At 41.6% G+C, this 17,548-nt stretch overlaps 1 protein-coding gene across 1 annotated transcript in view; it reads left to right on the top strand.

Annotated features, from left to right (window-relative positions):
* The first annotated feature begins 3,498 nt into the window (after window positions 1–3,498).
* dnaaf5 (dynein axonemal assembly factor 5) overlaps window positions 3,499–17,548 on the top strand; it is a 30,856-nt gene continuing 16,806 nt past the window's right edge. The window contains exons 1-8 of the mRNA XM_082530811.1: window positions 3,499–4,066; window positions 4,758–4,942; window positions 5,082–5,206; window positions 6,520–6,638; window positions 8,103–8,335; window positions 8,660–8,884; window positions 12,352–12,495; window positions 13,892–14,060. Of these exons, the coding sequence (XP_082386937.1) occupies window positions 3,505–4,066; window positions 4,758–4,942; window positions 5,082–5,206; window positions 6,520–6,638; window positions 8,103–8,335; window positions 8,660–8,884; window positions 12,352–12,495; window positions 13,892–14,060 (1,762 nt within the window). The 5' untranslated portion in view covers window positions 3,499–3,504. The remainder of the gene's footprint in view (window positions 4,067–4,757; window positions 4,943–5,081; window positions 5,207–6,519; window positions 6,639–8,102; window positions 8,336–8,659; window positions 8,885–12,351; window positions 12,496–13,891; window positions 14,061–17,548) is intronic.

The raw sequence follows: 17,548 nt of genomic DNA, 5'->3' as shown, positions 1-17,548 counted from the left end.
AGTTTTTTGGAACTTACATCCGGTTCCGGTTCAAGCGCAGATTAATAGAACTACTTTTACTAGCGGACCGAAAGTGTTACTGACGGGAATCTACAGCATGTTGAGCTGAATTAAGACTTCAGAAGTCATTCGTCATGTCGAATGACCAGCGGATAAACTCTCAGGTTGGTAATAAATGTATTACATGTATAAGAACAAGCGTCATGTTAACAAATGATAGCCATAAGGTAACTTTTGTGCTTATTGTAGCTGTTAGCTAAAAACGCTAATTTAGCGTAGTTTGCCCTGAATTCAGCTTTGACAAACAAATATGATCGACTGTTTCTAGTAGAATTCCAAGGTTGTCATCTTGGACCCTCTCAGAGTACCCCCTCTGTATGCTTGCAGAGACCCCTACAGTAGGGAAACATGCAAAACAGTGTCCAAACCTTTGTATTTTAGCTTTATTTATGTCTTGCACAGCATCCCAACTCTGTAGCTAACTTGATAACTTTAGCTAAAGTGAATAGTTAGTCTAATTCATTAGTGCAGCATTACTGGATCACCTCTGTTTGAAGTGATATACAACTATCACTGTGTTTAACTACCATAATAATTCTTAGGGTACTGAATGCATGCTTAATTTGATTTATTTTTTTTTTTTTAAAGCATACTGCTCCATTAATATGTTTGACAGGCTGAAGTTGTCGGGTCACCTCCTAAATCGACCATCTTTTACAGGTGTTTTGTGCCAGAAATGGAGTGTCCACTGAAGACACTGAATCTCTACGCCTTGCCATTGATCCGTATTGTGCCTTCATCTAGACAAGAGACATTAACTTAACCACTCTCATATGCTCTGTACCTACATCACCTTCCCTGACAGTTGTAGCTTGGCTCATCTGAGGGTGAAATTATAAGAATGTGTTATTTTGCAAAGTGCTCTCTCGGGTTCCTAAATAAAATATGGCATTGAGGTCATTTCTTTTGAATTAATCCCTTCTTCTGAAATATAAGAACGTCTCCTGGTTTTAATGGCACTTTGGATTTCTTTACTTTCTGTTCCACTTCCAAACCCAAATAGATCCTGACAAGCTGACACAGTAACATGGAAGAGGGAAAGACGTTGGAAAGGACTACTACAAATAAACCTAATGCCTAACAATGAAAAGTGTAAAATAAGAACAATAATAATAATAAAGATAAAAGATGAAGTAACAAGTTTTTTGTTTATTCCAAATGATCATCCAGATGTCTGTGACATGTGATGACAAACACCATAATGGAAGGCCTTAGTCATCACATGCTTAAACTCATCATATATTTTTGCACATGCTGAACAGGCAGTCAGACATGCTGTAACTGTGTGGTAGAAAACAGCATGAACACCATACGGCAGGGGTCTCAAACTCCAGTCCTCGAGGGCATGGAAAAGTTGCATGACACCGGCCCTCGAGGACTGGAGTTTGAGACCCCTGTCATATGGAATATGACAGGTGTGGTTGAACTGCATGAAGACTCTGAAGTTTCTCTTCTCATCTCTTCGGGCAGGACAAGAATGTGGCCTTGTCCTGTGAGCCACTGTAAGGATGTACTTAGAGTAGAACTGGACTGTCACTGGCCTCAGGCTCTTCACCCTTTTTAAAAGACAAAGCAGTCATTTAGATAAAATATTAGATATTGTTTACCTGTAAATGCACAAAGAGAATTTAGAAATGTAATTATTGTCAAGAGTGAACAAGCACTGATAGTGTAATCTACAGCTGTGGCCAAACGTTTAGAGAATGAGAAGTGTTGTTTGCTTATTTACAAAGTTTGCTGTTTCAGTGATAGTTGTATATCATATTATATCACTTCAAACAGAGGTGACCCAGTAATGCTGCACTAATGAATTAGACTAACTATTCACTTTAGCTAAAGTTATTAAGTTAGCTAAAGTTATTAAGTTAGCTACAGAGTTGGGATGCTGTGTAAGACATAAATAAAGCTAAAATACAAAGGTTTGGACACCGTTTTGCATGTTTCCCTACTGTAGGGGTCTCTGCAAGCATACAGAGGGGGTACTCTGAGAGGGTCCAAGATGACAACCTTGGAATTCTACTAGAAACAGTCGATCATATTTGTTTGTCAAAGCTGAATTCAGGGCAAACTACGCTAAATTAGCGTTTTTAGCTAACAGCTACAATAAGCACAAAAGTTACCTTATGGCTATCATTTGTTAACATGACGCTTGTTCTTATACATGTAATACATTTATTACCAACCTGAGAGTTTATCCGCTGGTCATTCGACATGACGAATGACTTCTGAAGTCTTAATTCAGCTCAACATGCTGTAGATTCCCGTCAGTAACACTTTCGGTCCGCTAGTAAAAGTAGTTCTATTAATCTGCGCTTGAACCGGAACCGGATGTAAGTTCCAAAAAACTGAATTTTGGAACTGAAATTGAATTGTAGAACTGAAACTGAATGGTGAGAAGTGAAACTGAAATTATTCGAGAGCTGAATTTTTAAAGGATAAAATGCAGTTTCAAAGCAAATCAATTCATTTTCAAAATATAAAATGCAATTTCAATTTAGTGATGATCATTTTCAAACCATAAATTCAATTTCAAATTAGACTAATTCAAATTCAGTTTTCAAAAGCATTTATTCAAGTTACAATTCAGATTCAATCTGAGCAATTCAAATTCAAATTGAACTTATTCAAATTCAGTTTCTGATGGCACAGATTTCTGCCCATAGTTGTTTAGATTTGGCTCCAAGAGACCTTCCCAACTTGTGCAAATCTACAATTCTTCTTAGATCTTCACTGAGTTCTGTGGATTTTCCCGTTGTTTTGAGTGTTGGTCAGAGAAATAAGCAGTCCATCATGATCACTGATGAGAAGTTAATAGACTTTGGCCATGTCAAATTAAAGACACAGTACTTTCAGCACCACTTATCAAGTGTATGTATTTGAGCCTGTATGTATACTTTTGAACCTGCATGGATTAGAGAAAATCCTAAATAAATGTATACTGTATTGGATTCCAACACTGAAAAACAAACAGTTTAAGGAAGTCATTAAAATCTCCAAATAGCCATGAGATTTATGGCCATGATGAGTGTCTGACCGCAATTGTAAATTTAATTGTAAGCCAAACCTGGCTAATTTACAGAATATACAGTTTGTATAGCTGGGAGACTTCAAATAAAATCATTGTGTATGTCATTTTCATTCTGTTTTGGCAATTTGGTGAACTTTTAATTGGGGGGGGGGGGGGGGGGTTGTGTGTGTGTGTGTGTGTGTGTGTGTGTGTTTAGTGTTTTTTTATTATTATTATTATTATTTTATTGATTTCTATTTTTTGTTCTTTAATTTGTGTTTGTATTGGAACATCTCTTCTGTCTGCTGTAATAATATATGAAAACATCTGAATAGCCCTAGATGCCACCATGATAGTCTTGTGTTTGCGAATGTAAATAAAGTTTCATATTTTTGAATCTGAAACTATCGTAAAGCAGTCGTTTGTTTGTCGTGCGAATGCCGGTTGCCATAACGACAGCCAAGATGGCGGCGATGGCGACTGGAGACGAGCATGCTTCCTCTGAAGTTTTGAGAGGACTCGCCCGACATTTAAATTGTCTGAACGAAGACAACAAGGCAAGAAAAAGAGCTCTGGAGGCGATCAAGAAGGAGACGGTTGATAAAGGACTGTCCAGCAGCGCCTTACAGGAAGTCTTTTCTTCCCTCATCAAGCCTCTCCTTAAATGCCTGTCAGACCCAATGGAAAGATGCAGAGAAACTACTATAGCGGTTTTGACAGAGTTTATCCGATGTGTCCCGAAGCCGGAGGAATCGCTGCCTTATCTCATGCCCTGCTTGGCTCAGCGATTTGGGGAGAAGGAGATCCTGGAGCCGGCGGAGGAACTTCGCCTGTCGGCCGTGGAAATGCTAACTCTAATAGTGGAAGTGTGCGGGAAGAATTTAGCACCCTATCTGAGCGAAGTGATCAACATACTGCAGAGAACCATCGTAGACCCTTTCCCCGATGTTAAACGTGAAAGCTGCAAGTGCACCGTGAACTTTGCGAAGTGTGTGCCAGGTTGGTGAATGGGTTTTGTTGTGGCTGTGGAGAAAGCTGGTTACCATGGTTTCGAAGCACGCAGACATGTTTGGGGCCCAACAGCTCTCTTTCCTGTACTGCGCAGGTGCCTCCGCACTTATATTAAATGGCAAGAGTGACGTTTTTGTGCTGGGCAACTAGAGCAGTCAGTAGTTGCTTGTTTTGCCTGAACAGATCCCGTAGGCACACTGACGTGTTTCACATCGTCAAATGAATGTTAATATTAGACAAAGAATACCCGAGTAAATGCACAATGCTGTTTGTAAATGATGGTTTCATTTATTAAGGGGAAAACAATTTAAACTTACCTGGCCCTGTGAGAAAAAGAATTGCTTGCTTCTGGTTAAATCATTAATTGGCTGTGATTAAGCTCAATTTTCTACCTAAATTACTTATTTTTCTTTGTAAATGAAATTATCATTTTAAAATGCACTTTCTATTTATTCAGGTTACCTTTGTCTGATATTAAAATTTGTTTGATGATCTGAAACATCCAAGTTTGACAAGTATCCAAAAAAGAGGAAATAAATCTGGATTAGTGCAAATACTTCTCACAGCACTGTACTTGGTCTGATAATGTATCATAAGTTGTGTATTATATCACTGCATGATCCAGCTTTCAGTTAGACAATTGAATGGACTGCAATCCTTTTCCCTTCTCTCTCTTCAGAGCACTTTCACATGCAAGCCGAGTGTCTCATTAAGCCCCTCATGTTGACAATTGCTCATCAGCACACTCGGGTACGGGTTTCTGTCATCGAAGCCACTGGGGCGGTCATTCAGCATGGAAGTGGGAAAAAAGTGGATGACGTGCTCTCTCACCTGGCGCAGAGACTGTTTGACGACTCACCTCAGGTTCAGTTTTTTGGGGGGAAAAACTTCCAGGAATAACATGACCATGGATTAACATTTTTGTCCTAAAACTCAAACCCATTTTGTCTATGTTTAGAAGATCCTGAATTTTGCCCCCCTATCATTCTCTCTTTGGATCCAGGTGAGAAAAGCTGTGACTGCAGTCGTCGGTGATTGGCTGTTGCACTTCAGAGACAGATATTCTTATTTTCACAAACTCATCCCTCTCCTGCTCAGCACCATCAATGATGAGATCCCAGAAATAAGGTTAAAGTCCACAGTTTTATTCTGTAGTGTAATTTCCTGTTTAGAAACTACATGACACAATTTCTTTACACAAACACAGCGGCTTTTAATTCAAACATGATGCTGAAGTGCATGTTTTCAACTTTAATTCAAGGCTTTTTAGGGGGTTAAGAATTACAGTCATTTTTATACACATTCTCCTATTTCCAATTTGATAAATTAACAAATTTTATATTTGTTTGTAATACTTGAGTGAAAATCTTTTGGAGTCACTGACTGTACACACCAAATGGACACACCAAATGCTTTGTGTCTTCCCTTGAGATATATTGTCAGACCTTTACTACAGCTATGTTCAGTTGCTGCTTGTTTGTGGGTCTCTGCATTCGTTTCTGTATTTAATAACTGAAAAAGCATGCTCTGTTGGGTTGAGATCAGGTGACCTGACTTGGTCATTGAAGAACATCCCATTTCTTTGTAGTGAGAAACTCTTAGGTTGCTTTGCAGTTTGCTTTGCAGTTTGCTTTGTTTCATCATCCATTCGCACTGCAAAGCGTTGTCTGATCAGTCTCTGAGCAGAGAGCTCTGTACACTGTAAAATACACTCTGCTACTTCTATCAGCAGTCACATGATTACTAAACACTAGTAGTCATACATGCCCATTCCACAACGCTACCTCCACTTTGTTTGACAGATTATGTGGTGTGCTTTGAATTATGTTTCTCTCCTCCTCCATACTTATCTCTTCCCATCATTCCAGTAAAAGTTAATCTGGGTTTCATGTGTCCAAATTATTATTTTCTCAGAACTGTGCGGGCCTGTTTAGATGTTTTTTTTGGAAAGGCTAATGTGGGCTTCATGCTCTTGGAACCTTAACAAGGATAGACCTTTCTCCTCAAGAGGGTTTTTGTGTTAGATGTTTTCTTAGCCAGTGAAAGAATTCTGCCATGGTGCGCTTTAGTTGACTTCTATGGCCTTTCAGCTGAACAATGTCAGTGTCATTTCTGAAGTGTTTGCCAGCTTGCTGATAATGTTTATTTTGGTTTTTCAGCCTAATGAAGAACCCCCTTCACTTGCACAAACATCATTTGTTCCTCATATTTAGAGTTCTAGTGTACAGCTGCCAAATGCAGGTTCAAGTGTGTATAAAAATGGCTGTAATTGGTTATGCAGTACTGTTTTTACACTCTTTCATTTACATATTTCATTTACATATAAACTGTCTGACTGTGGCCATATGATCCACTGGACCTAGATGTATATGAAATATAGTGCAAACAACAATGACCATACTATTATTTCTCATTTCTCATCTTTCCGTTTCCTCTTTCAGACTTCTAGCCGTTGATCTGTGGAAGCAGGTAGGCGCACAGTGGGAGAAGGAGAATGAAGATGACATCAAGGACAAAATGGACTTCCTTCTCACTCCACCTCCACATTACCCATCAGAAGGTCTGAAGGTGTTGTTTCTTCCCTATGCTACAATTTTTAAGGAGTGTGGTCATCCAGTTGGGTATTTTGGTAAATAATGTAAAGAGTTCAAGCTAGAGTGAATGGTGAACTTTGACATTGACATTTTTCTCCATCTCAGTAGTTCTAAAAGCTGTTGTTGTTTGTGATCAAGGGATCTTAGTAAATAAGACAAGAATAAGCTGTGGAGTGGGTGGCATCGGTGTAATGCATCAACCTCGACTCCGCGTAGGTGGTGAGACAAGGGATTAGAAAGTTTTCTGTATATGGAGTTTTACTTTCTTGTCTAGACTCAAAGTTCTTAAAGCAGCTGCATGTCAGCGTAAAGCTAAATGTAATAGCTGCACCCTACTCCACTAAATCTTGTCTCTTTATTACAGCTGTTCATAGTTATAATGTACAGTAAGAAGAAATGATGCAGTCTATGACAGCTTTGTTGTCAAGGCAGGTACTGGCTTGGAAAGATTAGTGTTTGCCTCGGGCCTGGTAGCAATATGAACCTGAAACATGGCCACAATAGTTGGCCTGCAGTTTGCCTAGAGGGCCAGGACAAATATGTGCACAGCTCGGTTGCACAAGTCTGCATTTTTAAAAAGAAGATCCTGTACACTGCTCCACATGGGACAGTATGAATGAATACTGGTTCTGCCTGGCGACAGGAAAGGAAGAGCACGTTTCTCTCTGTCCTTCTTTCCATTTTTGTCTTGTGATCATAAATCTCCCGGGCCTCCCAGTGTGAAGAGGTCACTGTCAAACAGTGAGAGACAACCAGAAAGGGCCTTGTTTGGTCTTGTCCTGTTGTGTTTCTCTGATTTATCTCTGGCTTCCTTTAGTCCTCCCTTCCTCTCTCATTAGTGTGCCTATAGGAGAAGGGCAATAAGGTGGCAGGTTAGTGAAAAGAAAGACAAGCAAAAGTGAAATGTAGAAGGCTATATGGAAAAGTGTTAACTCTTGCTCTGACAAGCCCCTTTTGGCGGAATCGCAGTCATAAAAAGTGGTTTTGGGGGGTTTTCTAGAGAATGTGGAGCCCACTCAGCACACTTTTGAAAATATGTGAATCAGTGGCATTTCTTGTGCTGTAAATGCTCTTTTTAAGGATTCATATAGTTCATAACGATGTGCGTAACAAAATGATTTCACACGTAGACTACACATAAATTAATTAAGCATATGCAATGTACTCTGAACAGAAAATATTTTCGATTATGGGTCTTGATATCTATATTAGTGTGATATTTGAGATACTTTTGATCACAACCTAGCATCCTGGAGAGTGTTCAGTAAATTTGTAAAGCAAATCTCTCTCTATTATCTGCTATTTTCTGTTGGAACTCTCCATCTTAATGCTAAGTGAATGAGACGGAAAACATGAGTTTTTCCAAAGAAAATACAGATTACAAACAGTGGCAGAGTATGCTTAGGTGAATTTTTCAATTTCTCTTGCAGTGGAGCGTCCAGGGTTAGGCTGCAGAGAGCTGGTTGTGAGAAATCTGGGGAAGCTGGTACCGGCTATCACACACGATGTGACCGATTGGCTGGTGCCAACGCGGGTTAAGACCTCTCAGCTTCTCTCAGTGCTGCTGCTCCACGCCGAGGACCATTGCATCCAGCACCTGCCGGCCCTATTGGCGACCCTCTATCGGGCCTGCACAGATAGTGAGAGGGACGTAGTCAACAATGTGAGTAACCAGAGAAGTAGAGCACATTATACATCACTTTTTAAAAGATTTTTTTGTTTGATTGTTTTAAATGTGGAATTCAGTAAATTTCACATCTGCACATACTGTAAAATAGCACTGTTTCTTCTGAGTCAGCAGTTATTCTTCATGTCAGTCTAAACATGCTTCTATATTTGAACTGGGCCAATCAGGGCTCAAGGACTTGGGATGCACCTGTTTGCATATGAGGATTACGCTGATCTTTGATGTGTGGAAAACTCATCATCCTCGACACTCCCTCAGGTCTCTGCTCTTGACTCTCTTCCTCTCTGTTTCCACCTTCAGTGTCTGGCAGCTGCTAAACTGATAGGGACCTTTGTCCCTCCACCTGTTTTCCTCAAACTGCTGCTGGATCACGTGGCCAGCCCACACTCTTCCTCCCACCCTTGGGCCCCCCTCATGGTCCTGGCTGCCGTGCTCGGAGGATGCTCCAGGCCCCTCCTTAAACCACACATCCAGCAGGTCGCCAACGCTCTGGCCCAGCCCGATGTGTGCCAGGGATATCAACAGGTCAGCAGAGGGAAGCTTGGGTTTCGTTGTGGTTGGCCTGTTTTGAACTTATTTACCTGAGTATGAGTGTTCTTCCAGTAATGCCATGTACCTCCTGCTCGCCCACTACAAACACATTCTCTTACTGTTTTTTAGCTGATTTCCAGTATGAAGTTTACTGGTAAGGGAGGGACACGTTGAAAAAGTTAAAACATTAAAATCACACTTGTTTTGATGACAGCTTACCTTCCCTCACAGGAAGCCATGTTTTGATTTTCCCCATCCCAGCTAGTCATGTTAGATGATCTTGGCAGTGTCATAAAGGGTCATTTTCTGCTTTCTCTGTGTACCTTAGCGCTCTTATTATTGGCAGTGACTTTGCAGCAATCGTCTACTGTATATATTTCTGGTGTAATTTGTCCGTTATGGAAATAAGTTTGATGATAAGGTGAAAGTCTTCAAGGCTTTTCAATAGCTCTACTGTATGGGGTGAGTTCAGGAGGTTCACTGTGGAGGAATTCTCCAAAATGCCAAGTCTGTTAAGGTGACACTCAGGGCCACATGGTGTTTTTCAAATCTAGCATTGCACTTTGATGGCACCGCCTCTGCTCAATCGCAGCTATGAACTGTGACTGAAATACATTTGGGCTTTCTTTGTAAATAAGAGGAAAATTCCTATCGTGTGCGGAGCAGACATTTCCATGCCTCTTTTCCTCTAGCGCCAAATATGTTTCCCTTTCACAATAACAGTTGTCTGCCAGATAACCGCACGACGGGCCTACCTATATGGACCTACATGACCCCATCCCTTCTCATAGTGCCCTGCAAGAATTTCCTCCTTGAGATAATAATAACAAAAAATCACTAATTCAGGATGACTGCTGTGACCCCTCTGAGCAGGCAAGGCAACGCAAAGGCTTTGGTTTTTTGTTTTTGTTTTTTTAATAGCCAGGCGAGCTCCTAGCGCCAGACTGCAGTTCAGCCATGCCATTCAAGGAATCCCTGAAATTTCAAAGCCTGACTGGTCAAGGCTGGTGATAAATGAATACGGAAACTGACCTCCTTCTGTCCTCCCTCGTTGCTGTCTGGTGGGGTCAACCAGAAAAAGAATTAACCGGATGGGACAGTCACATGCTGTCGCACAGATGCAGGGAGACCTCTGCTTCCTCTCTGTCTGTCTCTCCATCTATCTTACTCTGTCAGTCTCCTCCACTGTTTCTGAGGGCAAAGCACAGAGCACTGCTCAGGGGAGGTGGCAGAGACAAAGCACCTGCAACATTCTTTGACAACAGGCAGAGTTCATAGCATGGAGACGGGCCAGATCTCCGTGTAGCTGTAAATAACACCAACGGAGACAGGACCACCTGCGTTCAGGATGCCAGTGATCTCTCTGCACTAAAATGCCAAATACCTTTTAGATTGACCTGCTTTTGATTATTATTGGATAAAAGTTTGTTCAGCTGCAGGCACAATGGCAGCATAGAAAGTAAGGCACACTCAGAACCTTATTTTATTCTTAATTTTTTTATAAATATAGACATTTAAAGGACTTTAAAATATAAGTGCAGTCTTCAGAGAGTTATGTGGCACCTGAACAAGAGGCAGAGAAAAAGGAGAAGGTGAAGTCTGACTTGAACACAATGAAGCCTGTTAAGAAATTAAATATAAATAAACTTCAAAGTGAGCGTAGGCAGACTTGAAGGCCCTGTAAGGAGCTGATATATGATGCTTCTGCACGACATAACCTCACAGGCTCTTTCAGCTGTGTTTTCTTTTCTTTATTTTGAGAAAGGGGGGGTGGGACGACTCACAAAAATAAATGACAGATGCTTCGTGGAAAAACAAAAAAACTTTTGGTTATAAATTGAAGATGATTTCAGGAGCTTGAGCGGACATGAAAGAGGGTGGTTAAAGAAGCCACCGTGTTCAGATGTGAAATTTATGTTTTCTTATGACTCCCACATGGCTGCAGTGGATCATATCATACACACCTTTCACAGCTGTGGTGTCCCTGTGTTTTAGGCTGCCATGGTGATAGAGACATCAGCACGTCTGCAGGGCTGGTGTGGATTGGTAAAGATAGTTAGAGCTGGAAGAGCTCTGTGAGTTTCACAGCCAGGATTTAGAAGAAAGGTCTTTTCATCTTGTCTGCACACGGAGAAGCTTCACAATGTTGCAACATCAACTATTCTGCTGAACAAGCAAGCGTACTTTCATACATTAGCGAGTCTCCTGTGTGCATGCACCTTGCCATCAGCGACAGCTGGGTACCGCTCACTGCTCAACTGAAGGGCAGACAAAGAGTGCAAAAAAGGCATAAGAGCAACTTTCAGCTCACTGCAAAGGGTCGATATTGCATCTACTCCCAGTGTTTGTTTTTCTGTTTCTATAGCAATGTCGGTAGCTGTTGGTGGAGTGGGGTGGGGTTCCCCATTGGATAGAAATTCCAGGTCCTAGTATAGCTTCTTAAAGAGGAGTATCGTAAGTGATGCATCCAGCGGTGGACAGATGCACGTACGCGAGGTGATGAGGGCCCCTGGAACGTGCCCAGACCAATAAAACCAGGTGTATCTCGACCTGCTCCAGGTGTCCACCTAGTCATTACACCGCACCACTTTTTCCGCTCCCTCACTCTCGGCCAGCCCTAATCGTTGTTTTCTGCGAATGTTTAATATGCAGCATCTGAATGTGTGTGCCGCGTTATTTCCAGTACTGCTTCCCTGGTGCCCCTGCTGTGTGTATGTCCCAGTGAAAAGCTCAGTCATAAGAAGGGATCCCCCACCCTGGTCAATGACATGAGAAATGCATTCAAAGACCGGTGTATGGTGCAGCAGGCAAGTTGTGTTTAAGTGTTTGTTCTAGTCTATTTTTGCATTGCTATATGACTTTGCTGTAACCCCTGATTGCTTGGAAATTAATCCCAAGATTCAAATTTGGGAAAAGAGAGTGCACCACCTAGTGCTAGTCAGCCAACTACCACCAAAACCATTTCAAAACCCAACCGGTCTTCCTGCAGACCAAAGCAAACACCTGGAGGGCATTCTTCCTCTTAACAACTCATACAAAATCACACACTCTCAATCACACTTACACCTTCCACCCCTCACTCTCCTTCTAACTCTACCCCCTTGACACCCTAATGACAGGCTGTGTGAAAACAAGGGGAAAAAAGGGCCACGGTCCCAGTGATGGCATGGAAATTAGTCTGACCTGCAGGTCTTTGTCTAAACATGAGCTCACCACAACACTGCCTGACAAGTGTCAGCAATCGCACACACACTTGTGTGTTTTCAGATGAGGGGAAAAACGTTCTCACTCTGTGTTACTGTGTATCTTGTTCATCTGTTATTACTGGTAGGAAACATGAGACAAGCGGCCATTTAGTTGTTCCAGAATGATGTCACCAGGTTAAAAAAGCGGGATTGCTTCTTAGAATTCACAAAGAAAAGACAGTCTTAATAATAATGCATTCCTACCACGCCTCACAGGTTATGTACTTGGAGCAGTTGCTGGCGTGTGTGGATGTGCTGCTGCATCAGTGTGAGTCAGACTGCAGCTCAGGGAGCCTGCAGCTGCTCCAAGTGCTCATCGCTGTCCAGAGCTTCTCCACTGAGCCACAGCTGAGCGAAAAGGTGAGAAAACATCCACATCATGAAGTCACAGATCCAGATCCATCCTTCCTGCAGCTCTCGTCTATATTTTGCTCTGAAATTACACAATTTTCCCCTTCACTTGTTGTTTTTCCCCTTTAATTTTTTTTACTAGAAAGGTAAGCAGGTTTTATGACACGAGAGCTATTCGAGGAATGTAAGCATTTACATGGGCTCAAACTGTATAATTACCCACTTAGCCACGGGAGCTGAAATTGCACCTTTGGAGTGGAACTTTAAATCCAGTCTTTGTGGAAAGGAGGCGGGGGAAAGGTGGAGAATGAAAGAAACGGACAGAAATAGGGGTGGAGAGGGATGAGTTGTGTTGCACTTGTGACACAGGTTTGTGTCAGAAGTGAAGCCCCGTTTAGTTCCATAAAGCCTTCTCAGGTGAAAAAAAGCCATCTCATATCCTGGTAATAAATTACCTCTCATCTTGTGGTCAGGCTCCACATGCCAAGCACAAACAGGACCAGTGACAAGTGAAGCCAGTGGCATCTGAGGTCAACATGTCATCTAACTTCTTGTCGCCAATCGTAGGGTAATGATAGGGAGAGGAGCGGGAAGGAACTGGCACAGATGCTCACCAGACACCACATGGGCCACCAGTGTGACAGTGTGTTTATGTCTGTCTGCATCAGTGTGTATGTTCACACAGGGAGCAGTGAGTAGAGAAGAGATGGGAAGGAATGGATTAAGAAAGAGAGGAATGGTGAGAATGGCCTTGGGCATTCCCGGACCCAGAGGAAAAGAAGAACTTGTTTTCCCAGAAAAGGGGCATGTCTTTCCCATCAGCGGACAGCTCAGGGTTGTCTGGCTCTCTTCTGAAAGAGCCGATTTGTGACTCAAACAATGTATCTGTCCCCGTCCATCCCTAAGGGACTACAACGGGAATTATTAAGTGCCCCATAGGTCTGTTTCCCTGCCATAAGAACTCAGCTAAGTATTTACTATCCCTTTTTTCTTTCATTCTTTCCCTTTCCTCTGAGCTCAGCTTTATTGATGTGTGTGTGCATGTACTGGCGGTTCCTGTGCCTTTGTGACATCCTGTGTATCTATGTTTTAGTTTCTGAGTGGTTGTCTGTGTGAGACCCTGTCATGTCTGCTCTGTTATTCTTCCCATGGCTTCACACGATGCTTTTGTGTCTCATCCGAATTCCTGAAATTATTGGAAACCAGTAGCTGTTCAGCTGAAATAATTCTCTTATCACTTTTCTCTCATCTTTGCTAAGCCTTACTCTCGCTCAGTTCTGCTTTTTTTGTTTGTTTGTTGTTTGATTTTTGATTTTTTTATAGACACTTCATGATTTCAAGTAAACCTTGCAGTCTAAACTTATGTTGACTTAATTTTGCTCCACCTACCCCCTCTCTTCTTCAGGCGTTGGAGAGTGTGCAGTTCTTGTGTAAGGTGCAGGGCTTGGACTCGGTGATGGAGCTCTATAGACAACATATGGGCCAGCTGCTGGACTGGCTGTCTGCCTCTGTCAACACCTGGTCCAGTTACTCCCCAGAGAGACTTCAGCTGCATATCGTAGTCATACAATCAGGTGAGAGCTGAAGCTTGTATGTGTGCAAGATGTAGCCACTTTATACTGCAGGTGCTGAAGTCTTTGCATGTATAGACTCTACAGTGGTAAAAGTGGAGGAAAAAAATATGCAGTAAGGTCTTTAAGACATGGGTACTTCGAATTGCCACATGAAGAAAATCACTACATCCATCAGTTTGAGCAGGTTCACGTCCACCTCATGTGGTAGTAATTTTTCAGCTTGTTCGGACATGATATACTACATCATATTTTAAGAATAAAGTTATTTGTCCCTCACATGTAGTCCATATTGAAGGCAGCACATACGCTTTACTGCACAAATAGTTGGGATAGCTTTGGGTTTTTGGGGAGTTTGGTTTGTATTGTTGTCTTTGTCCTGCATGCACAGAAGCAGGAGGAATCATGAAAACACATCCTACCACCTCTCATTGGTTCTTGCTGGTCCCAACTCCTCCTGAGAGAAGCTGGAGAGGTCCTAATCTCAGCAGTCAGAGCTGATGTCAGTGCTGTCGGCACAATCCATGTCGATAGTCGAATGTTAAGGATAAAAAAATTATGCTAGTTAATACCTGACAGTTCCCAAGGCAGCGCATACTGTGTCACTGTCTAAGATCAATCCCTGTGAGTGACTGTCCACACAGGAGAGAATTTGGCTTCCTGACTTTTGTACATCTCTGTCTTCCCTTCTGTTTGTAAAGCAGTTAGAGTGTGTGTATGTGGATGACACAGAGGGTTAAAAGCTGTGACCCTCGGTTTGGTTCTGAGACTTCTCTTTGCGCCCCTTTAGCCTATAAAACCCTCTATCATCACCACCTCCCTGCACCACGCTTTTATCTCCATCTCTTTCTCCATCTCACTACTCCCTTTCTAATTGACTGGGCAGCTGGGTCCCCCCCCTCATAATCCCCCCCCCCCCCCTCTCTCTCTCACACACACACTCACACACGTGCTCTCTCTCTTTTACTCTTTCACAGACTCTCACACACTTACTGACCAGTCCACTCTAAGTCCAGTGATCCCTGTGCAGGTCACTACATCAAACAGCAGCAAAGCTGCCTGTTCTTGACCTTCTCCTGGATCAAGGACACTTTGAAGCTCAGTGTTTGTGTGTCCATGTGCGTGTCTGTGTAAAGGTGTGTTTTGTTTTCATATTGAATAATGCTTTAATCTTTAGATGAGCCTTAAAAAAACGGACTCTTTTTACCCTAAAGCGACAAAATGCCACTTTCCCAAAAACCGCTGTAGAAATATTATATATAAATTATATAAATTATATATTATAATTTGTACTTTAAATGACTCAGTCTTCTAAAACTACTTCAGCCTGAAATGTATAAAAGATGATTAATCATTCTTTTTTTTTTAACCCTTTAAAGGCCATTATGTTTGCACAGCTCCACTCTTTTTTTTAATTGAAAAAAACAAACAAACTAATAAAATAAACTACATTTCAAGGATTATATTGTCATTATATTTATTTATTTTCATCCATTTTTATTTTTAATACAGAGTCAGATTTGTTTTGTTTTTGTTTTTTTTAACTCATCCTAACGAAAATAATACCACCTTTCCACAAACAAATGGCTGTAAAAGTATTATATGCGTTCCACGTGGTGCTGCCAGCTCTTCTCTTTCTGTCTGTGCAAAGGTCACACTGCCCTTACATTTGCTGATGAAAGGGGCTTGCAGCAGCACCCTGCAGATTGGAACAGATTTTTTTTTTTGACCTATAAACACCATCCAACATGAGCATCTCTACATAAGCAGTTCTTCCTTTCAGGTTCTCATAACCACAATTTGCTGCAGGATTTCATCCGTCAGCACCAGTGCATAGCTGGTGGCAGGGTGTGTCGGTCCTGGGGTCAAACCTCTGGCTCCTGGGATGTAGCAGGGCATTGCAGTCTTTGTGGGAGACAAAATATGGGGATAACCAAAATATGGAGATGGAGAGGTCCATCCTGTCACTGCGTCTGTTTCTACCTCTGAGGCCTCCACGTCAGCCTCAGAGTGCTCAGAGGAGGATGAGGTACTGTTCATACTTCTAACCATGGCTGCAGCTGCATAAACTGCCTGAGCAAGAACCAAATTTTCAAAAAAGTCAATTCTTTTTTTTCTTTTTTTTTTGTTCTTGCTGCTGAGACATCTTTGAAGCTCTGTAAAGTTACTTATCATTTACTGGGGATATCTAATTGACATAATGCTTACCCTACTCCTAACTATAAAAAATGAATGCCTAACCCTTAGCCAAACTCTAACCCTGACACTTAAACCACATTTTGATTCTCAAAAATGCCTTCAAACTCGTGGGGATTGTCCCCATAAGGGCTGTTGGTCCCTACAAGTATAGTAAAATTCCAATTTTTGGTCCCCACAAAGATGTGTAAACTTGGTACGCACTCGCACTCGCACTCACACACACACACACACACACAAACAAACCATAATTTAACATCAATACCTGGACACACTTATGATTTCAGTAGCAAGGCATCCTTGAGGGAAACAGAAAAAAAACTCTGAAATTTTACTGCATGCTTTGAATTGTAAAAAGTAGCGCCACCTGGTGGGCAAATATAAAAATTTAAGAGCGGTCCAAAATAAAATCCTAACATAAAGAAATTTGTTAGTTGATGTCAAGATAAATGCGGGATCAAAAATTGTATTTTCAGTGGGGCATTTTGGGGGGGGGGGCTGAGGATGAAATGTGGAGGTTTTTGCGTTGCTTAGCCATTTTAAGCTAATTTAAGGAACTGAGACAACAATTCTAAAATAAAATAAATAAATAAAATATATTGTCTTGCAAATATGAGCTATGTTAATTCAGCACAGCCAAAATAGCATGAAATAAAAAGCAGAACTGCACAAAATGTTTTCCAGGGTTAAGCTTCGCTTCATTCTTGCAGATGTTCTATTAACACATCCCAAGGACTTTGCTACGGGCAGCAAAACAGACAGTCGTGTTATCGTTTTATCACTGTGTTTGATGTCCACGTGATTCAGGAAAATTGGGTCCCTTTTGGACAATTGACGGTAGTTGATATGACAACTGAGAATTGGTCATTTTGCTTGCTCATCAGCTCTTCAAACACTCCATCTGTGTTTGTAAGAGACAGGAATAATTATTGCCTGCTCATATCCTCCTCAGTCTTTTGTTCTCCAGCTGGTGTCAGAATGTCTGCTTGTATGTAGTATGGCACAATTACTCACAATCTCTCTCACTCCCATTCTCTCTTGTTAAAGGATAAAATAGATGCTGACTGTTTTTTAATTGTTTATAATCAAAATATTCTGTTTCTGCCTTGCCACATCAGTAGTCATTTTGAGCTCCCTCTGCTTAAATAACACATTCTTGATTGATTCACAAATTCCCTTTGGATGGAAAAGGCCTGCCTGTTTTCCCATATCTTTTTATGTCGCTGGCTAGCATCCCCGGGCCATGTCAGGATTTCCTCCGTCTCCACTCGTGTCTGTATAAACAGGTCATGAAC

This window comes from Aulonocara stuartgranti (genome assembly GCF_965226115.1).
Source record: "Aulonocara stuartgranti genome assembly, chromosome: 4".
NCBI lineage: Eukaryota > Metazoa > Chordata > Actinopteri > Cichliformes > Cichlidae > Aulonocara > Aulonocara stuartgranti.
Note: the sequence above shows the minus strand (reverse complement) of the source record. Positions and strands in the feature narration are given on the sequence as shown.